This window comes from Pundamilia nyererei, unplaced genomic scaffold (genome assembly GCF_000239375.1).
Source record: "Pundamilia nyererei isolate P.nyererei 1_Seehausen unplaced genomic scaffold, PunNye1.0 scaffold00117, whole genome shotgun sequence".
NCBI classification, from domain to species: Eukaryota; Metazoa; Chordata; class Actinopteri; order Cichliformes; family Cichlidae; genus Pundamilia; species Pundamilia nyererei.
The window spans coordinates 1,147,128-1,155,053 of record NW_005187518.1 but is presented as its reverse complement, the minus strand read 5'-3'; the positions used below and the strand labels follow the sequence as shown (position 1 = coordinate 1,155,053).

Genomic DNA, 7,926 nt, shown 5'->3' with positions numbered 1-7,926 from the left:
AGAGAGAGAGAGAGAGAGAGAGAGAGAGAGAGAAACCACCGTCTTTTATGGAGACCAATCCTCCAAGCCTCACTGCCTAGGCCAACTTTAAAGGATATATTGGACAGTTCCACACTACCCCACCCCCCACCCCTCCAACTGCTCTCTTTTCTCAGCTTTTCATGCTCCCCTCCTTTTTGGTTTCCAACAAGGCAAGCCTTTAGCCGAACTCGGGAGAGGTGTAAAAGTAATACCATGTCAACAAGTGCCTTTTACTCTAACCCACTTTACGCACACAAGCACTGACTCTCTCTCTCTCACACACACACACACATACACACAAAAAAAAAAATTTGGGGTCAATCATCTGCAAGATGGACCTAAGTATACACTGTTCCACAGAGTGTGCCAGAATGAGTTCAGCAACACAGAAAACCAAAGCCTGTTCGACACAAAGGGCCTCGAATACAAAGGAGAAATCATTATCCTCACATTCTGGTAGGGGAAACTAATGAGCTCCTTGGGATGACAGATTAAGTCTACATGTAAGTATTGCATCTAATAGTCTTACACTATTCATGCTCGCAAAGGTTTCATCAAGACTGGTAACCTCATTAAAATCTGTTAAAAGAAATGAGTGAAATTATTCCTATGAAAACAAGGATAAACTGTAGAGGGAGAGAGCTGAGAGAGGACGGGCAGACCTCAGATTCAGAACTGGAGTTCTTTTTCTACCACTTCACAGTAATATGGAGGAAGCTTTCTGTTCTTACTACAGCGAGCGAGAGAGAGTGTGCATAAAGGAAAAGTGCAGAGTGGAGAGAGCAAGAAATAGCATGCAAAAGCACAGATTTTTAAGGGGAGGGAGAGAGTGAGAAAGAAGAGAGTGAGGGACAGAGAGCGCAAGTGGGAGGAGGAGGGAGAGAGAGAAAGAGAGAGGGGTAGCCCTACCCAGTTGCCTGGGGAGAAAACTGCTCTGCTGCTGACTCAGGACTCTCTTTGTTTGACAACGCTCCCTAGCTCTCCCTCTCTCTCTCTCCCTGACACACTCACAAACTTACTTGTCTTTTTTCAAATACTAAGACACCATGTTTTTTAATGTGCACATGGTCTTTCTTTGTCAAAGCTACACCATTAATTTCACTCAGTCTCTGCTGTTTTTCTACTCCCTATCCTCAACGTGTGTGTGTGTGTGTGTGTTTCTCTTTTACTTCTGCTGCCTAAAAACATACTGTACTGAACGCCCCAGTTTCTTGTGATGAAAACAGATAAAGGTTTGCACTGTAATAAATCTACAGTGGTTTCTTTTGCTTTTTCATGCTCCACTAACAGTGGTTCACAATCAGGACCAGAACTCTTGGCCATTTCATTCTTTTCCAACAGCGGCACTTTCCAGATGTTGGCTGGCCAATGGCTGGTAGCAAACTTGCCAGCACACGCTCAGGTATATGCTCCCCAGTGGTAAAGGGGGAGACCTGTTAAAGGGACTAATTGATAAGCCGGTGATGACTGATGCCTAGCAAATAAGAGTCTACGGCTCAGAGGGAAAATAAAGACAACAACAAGTGTGGCAGGCTAACAGACAGTCAAGAGGAATACACTTTCTGGGGACATAAACAATAGCTAGCTGTGTTAAGGACGGGTGGACAAAGATCCTACAGACAAAGCGGGTGCAGATGAAGACGCAAGGGATAATGAAGAAAGTTAAACATGGACCAATTCCAAAAGTGGCAATGCTGAGCAAAGCCCTAAGGGGACCCCTAGACTCATCCAGAAAAAGAGAGGTAAAGAGGGCCTCGAGGAAGGAACAAGGGAGACGGAGCCAAGAGGGGGAGCACTGATAAGTGCAAGGTAGTCAAACATACCCAAAGGGAGTAGGGAGGCATGAGAAGCAAAAAAAAGAATGATAGAGGAAGATTTAGACAAATGAGGTAATTCTATGTTTAAAAAAAAGAAAGAAAGAAAAAGTAAAAACATGCAAGAGAAAGAAACAATTAGGAGCTCAGTCTCCTGCATAGTTTTACCCAAAACTGACACGAAGTGGATGAATAAAATATTCAGTTCGTTCTAAAGACAATGTAGCTAGCAGAAAATCATGGATAATCACTGATTGTTATGAGTGAAGACCATTTCGGCTTTTCAATCAAATAGAAAAATCAAAAAGGGTATAACAGTGGTTTAACACTTTTACATTCTCGGCCTTTGAAAGCAATGCTACTATTATGAGGTATAACATTAACAGATCATTTTCTAAAAACTGTGTGAGGTTAACAACTGTTAGTTCTTTGTGTACCAACAACTGCAACACCCGAAGGAAGGGGATTTTTAACTATAAATGACAAAGATATTCATAAGAAATAGGGCTCACCCTTACGCCAACTTTACGAGTATTCAGACTAAGCTAGTCTCCTGTGCACAAGTATAATTTAATAGAAGGGGATTAGAAAAGAGATGGTGGAAAGGAGAGTGGAAGAGTAAGATATGCACTTGAGATTATTGGTGGGAGCATGAGAGAAACCTGGATCATTCCAGGTCAACCATATTTTTAGTAATACCTCAGTTAAATGAGACCAGAGGAGAGACAGGAGCAGCAACCATTAGGTTCAATGAGGTATACATCTACAGCCACTTTCAGATTGACACCAAGCCCTGCATGAACAATCACAGGCTGATTATTCATTTAAATGAGGTCATTCTGGTAAACACTCAGATTTTCAGCAAAAACAGTTATGCCTTCTTGATCTGACTCTGCTTACGTGCCTTTGACCAGCCTCTGAACTTGGGATGATGTCCTGTGCTCTGTGTCTCCTACAGCAGAAGAAGAACTTGCTCTTCATGACCAAATAACAAAAGCAAAAAGATAAAATCATATTTTTTTAATGAATCTATTGAAAGTTTAAATAAATAAACAAATATTATTCTTATTCCTTCACAATATTCTTCCAGGGAATTAGAATAGCAAAACCAGGCAGCTTTAACATTTATGCATGTGAGCACGGTTGTACAGCAAAGAGAGAGAGAAAAAACAAGTGTACAGAAGAGAAGGGGGAGAAGGGGTGGAGAGCAAGAAGCGAGAGGGTGCTTGCCTGGCACAATGAGTCCTACTTGTTAGCTAGTGACAGTGTCAGGGATCGTGACAGGGTCCAGACGCTAGACACCAGCTGCAGCGCCTCGTAAATAGACTGCTGTCTCGCAGGCACATTTGCACGGCAATGGTTGCACACAAATGTGCACACACAGGCATGTGGGCACATGCATATACTATGGCAGGCACACAGACAGACACTGACTTATTGTGTCTCCCAAATCTTGTAAAAGGGACAGTGAGCCTCTTTGTGTCTTGTGTGATGTTAAACCTCCTGTAAAAAGTGCTTTACACAAAAAGCGCTCTACACAAAAGAACTCTAAGCACCATAAAAGTCTAAATAAAAGAAATAAATATGTATTAATAAATCAGTTATCTTTTAATTGTTAAGAAAAAAATGCTACAATCAGTCCATGGGTGACTTGCTGGAACTGCAAGACTAATTTTTATTTATTTTTTGCTACTTTTGTATTTGCGTGTGTCCACCCAGCCTTTCCAGCGATAATGGAGAGGGGTAATTCACTACATCTGCCCTAAGGCATGGAGGAGAGAAAGTAAAAACGTAGACGAGAGCTGATAGTTTAGAAGGAGAGGAGAGCCAAGCTGGAAAAGGGTGAAAGGGTTAAATCTGCAGGACTGATCCTGCTGAGCCAGCAGCAGTACGTTAAAGTGCAAGGTTTCATTGTAGCAGATACAGAATGAAACTCCTTCCCATTAGTCACGCTAGTAACTGAAAAGGCTCTTCACGCTGTTTAACCCTTGCTGTGCCGCAAACAAACCACAGCAACAACACAGGTAAAGCACTTGTAAGCAGCTAATGGTTTCTGTCTGCAACTTCTCATGCACAATGACATTATAATAAATATACAACACTGGTCGAGGGTGCACATGTAAGCAAAACTTGAACTTTTTCTCTGATGCATGAAAGAACCTTCTGTCTGAATTCACACATAGAACGCGACTCGGACGGAGTGACCTTTTGAGGGGGATTTTCTTTTTCTAAACTCTTTTCCCCCCCTTATTCCCTGCACCCCCACTCCGCTTCTCTTCTTGAGCAAGCCTCCCACACCATGCTACAGCACACACTGTCTCTGAGGGGCTTAGGGAGGAGAAGGCATGCATACCCTTCCTCCAGTCAGAGCAGGGCAGAACCATAATCATCATAATTATCATCATCATCACACTGCCTTAACCAAGACACACCACAGCAAAGCAAGTGGTGCAATGATGAAACAATGGAACAAACCAACCACGTAAACAAACCCATAATGGGAGGACATAAGGTTACTCGGGTCATTACAAAAAATAAAGGAGCAAGTTGTAATTTTAATAGTACATTATTTTTAGTTTTGTTTACACGGGCAAAATGGATATGAGCTGGCTTAATTTGAATCACTTCCTCAAGCTGCAGCAATAATCTGGCAGGTTACTCCAAAACAACTGAAATCGCTGGTTCAGAAGAGCAAAAGTAACTATACCAAATCTGTCTCGCAACGCAGATACAAACACACACCTTACTCCTGTAGAGAAGACATACTGGTTGGTCCCGACCTCTCTCTAGCACATATGATTTAGTACCCCAAGACAAAAAAAGAAAGACATTTGATCCTAATTAAATCAAAATGAAGCATGAAATGCCCGATGATCAGGACACAAAAATCCCAGCCCAGGTTGTTTGTTTTGATTACTGCGATCTGATGCAGCAGTACAGTGACATCTGAACATAAACTCAAAGAAGCCCTAAACGTCCCATGAGAGAACTGGTAATATTGCTCTCTGCCAAGTGTTCAGCAATAATGAAACAACAATTACCATTCATCATTCTCTCATTTCCTTTCTCATTACTGAAGTTACCATCAGCACCAGGTAACAAGAACATGTGGCATGCAGCCTAATGTGATTTAAAGAGATGAATGATGTATAGAAAACACGTGGCCTGTAATGAGCTACACACTGTAAACCATACTGCATTGGAAAAGCTGACACTGTGCTATAGACACTGTATGTTTCGAAGAACAGGACTCAGGACTTCACACACTACAAATAAATGCTACACGGGGAGATGTACATAAACTAAAGGAAAAAGTACACAAAAAAGCTAAAAATATGTGGAAAGTACATGGCCCTGATGATGTACAGCTTCTGCTCTTTTTTTTCCAGCAACAGCTGCATATAACTGAGGTCAGTCTGATTTCATGAACAACCCCCTTTTAGAGTATGTCACTGAAAGGTAATAGTTAAATTGTTTTTGAGGAACAAGTCGTTCGTTTAAAATGATGAATTTTATGATATCCTCAAAAAGTGATCAAAAACCTGGAATTAACTTAAGCACATGCTAACATACTTTGATTTTTTTTACTCAATATATATACTTTTTCATGAGATTACTGCCACAAAGTTGTTGTTTTTTTCCTGTAGGACTGCGTGCACTTACTTACTGACTACATGTGTAACCAGAGAGGAGACATGTATTACTGAAAATTCAACCTTAGGTAGACTTTTTGTAAAAAGATTACATATGGCAAATGATTATCATCCTTATTAAAACAGTTCCTGGTCAGGTGTAAAAGATTAGATTAGACTGAGTGGTCATTTGAGTGTGTTCGTGTGCCAGGGTTGTGTTGAGATTAGCTAGTTACTGGCTGTGGGGAAAAAAAAAAATCAACTTCCACATTTTATTTTCAAAAAAGCAAAAATGTTACACAAGTTTTTTTATTATTAAATATTAGTAAATTAATGTATCAGGTTGAAATTGTAAGGTCTTTACCTGACAATATAAAGCGCCTTAAGGCAACTGATGTTGTGATTTGTTGCTATATAAATAAAACTGAATTGAACTGAACTGAATTGTGGTTCACTGACGGACTGTAGTCCTGCCCATACCCTACCTCCAGCACTTCTTGTTGGATACATGGGTAAGACAGTAGATGATGAATGTGTAAGAGGTGCCAGAAATCTCAAATTAAGTTCACTTTATGTCATTCCAGGCATATTAAAATACACCGGGACAAAATTATGTTTATGAAAGCCTGAGTAAGTGGAAAAAAAAAACAAAAAAACAAAACAAAGAAAATTTGCTGTTTTGAACCCTTTTGCCAAAACTGTGTCTATTATTAACCTCTATTTCACTTCTATAGCTAATACCAGACATCCCATTTACATTATACTATGTTCAACATTTAAAAAATAAAAATACATGGCGGTTATAATGGGTTCACTTACTCCAGTCTTATCACAGAGCCGCAGGGTGTTGAAAGAGCCCACAGCAAACACCTCTCCATCTGGAGCCCAGGACAAAGATGTGACTGGGTAGTCATGAGACAGTGAGCAGTGAAGCAGATGTCCAAAGCTGTCCCATACCTGTTGAAGAGGCAAATGGTTTTAAAAAGGTATTCAGTAATTATTAAGACATCAACAAATATACTAAAAAGCCACTGACCTTATATTTACAATCTTCCCCACCTGACAGGATTAGGTCATTGACTGAATTCCAGTCTACCTTCAGAATGACCCCATCATGAGCCTTCCACTAGGGAGAGAAAGATAGAGAGAAAGCATACACGTAATGGAAAGAATGGGGGGGAAAAAGAAAAAGTTAGGTTAAGAAACATAATAACGTCATCAACACATAACATTTTGGTTTAAAGAGATCTCTAACAAATTCCTATACTTTTTCTTTGTCCAAAAGGAGGATAAAAATAAGCTGGCTGGAATAAGCACCCGTATGGAATTTATTTTTTGGTCACGACCACAGTTACAAGTTTATGAATTGTTTCATCTTAGCCAAACTGAGAGCTTACTTTTAACATTATGTGTTACAGTGTAACACAGAACAGAGAGCCTGTTCCCAGCCTTATCTCACCAGACCTAATGTACCATTCTGTTCCTAATCTGTATAAACATTTTATTTTTTGTACACTGGTTACTTATTCCATGTACCCAAGGAAGACACAGGTAGATATTCTGTATTGCTGTCTGTTTAAGGGACTGCAAAGGTCAAAGAGGATGATGTTAGGGGGTCTGTGGGGGAGGGGGGAGGGGAGTTTTCTTATAAGCCTTTAAGTATAGTGTAGCAGAGGTGAGAAAAAAATCTTCTCTTGTTTCAGTGACTTTTATGAAATTAATGGCCTCGCTGACTCATTTAAATGGAGAACTCAATTTTGCTTCTGTTTGACATAATAATTTCAAGTTAATAATTCACTACAAACTATACTATACTGAGAGGTCATATGGTCTGGAACTGGTTTTCATATACATATGAAATAGCATATTTTGATGTCTAAATCCTACAAGCCTTTGTAAATGTCAGTAAAATGAAAACGAATATCCCCAAGTGTGAATTTGCGCTCAAGCAACATGTGTGAGTAACAGAGAGAGTTTAGTCTGTCGGCTTACTCAGAAAAAGTTTGTTTACCTGTATGATTTTGGCGCTGGGCTGTAAAGGCTTGATAATTAGCTGTCTTCCTGAAGTGTAGAGAATTCTGTCCGAGTCCGGACCCCAAGCCACAGAATATACAGGAGATCCTGGAAAGACATCCAAAAGCATAGGATGAAGAAAGCAGCAATCTTCTATTAATCATAAGCCAAGAGCACAGAGTTGTGTACAAATGCGCCCTCTCTCATTTACAAATCAGAATTTGCTGTGAACAATAGCTAGAGGATAAAGCAGACCCAATTCCTCCTCTCAAAAGATATCATACTCAATCAGAAATCTCACCTCATTTAGTCTACGTAACAGCACTTTGCTTCACTTACAAGAAAACCAGCTGAGAAAATCAGTCTAACTTCTACTGCATAAGCACAAGTGTGTGTCTCTGTGAGCAAGAGCGTGTGTTGAGCTGTGCCTGTGAATCTGTGTGTGT

The 7,926-nt window shown here is 40.2% G+C and overlaps 1 protein-coding gene across 3 annotated transcripts in view; it reads right to left on the bottom strand.

Annotated features, from left to right (window-relative positions):
- The window catches only part of ift80 (intraflagellar transport 80 homolog (Chlamydomonas)), a 51,883-nt gene that overhangs the window by 33,035 nt on the left and 10,922 nt on the right, over window positions 1-7,926 (bottom strand). For all 3 annotated transcript variants that reach the window (XM_005742159.1, XM_005742158.1, XM_005742160.1), the window contains exons 6-8: window positions 7,479-7,588; window positions 6,504-6,593; window positions 6,287-6,424 (exon numbers count right to left, since the gene is read on the bottom strand). In XM_005742159.1, the coding sequence (XP_005742216.1) occupies window positions 6,287-6,424; window positions 6,504-6,593; window positions 7,479-7,588 (338 nt within the window). The remainder of the gene's footprint in view (window positions 1-6,286; window positions 6,425-6,503; window positions 6,594-7,478; window positions 7,589-7,926) is intronic.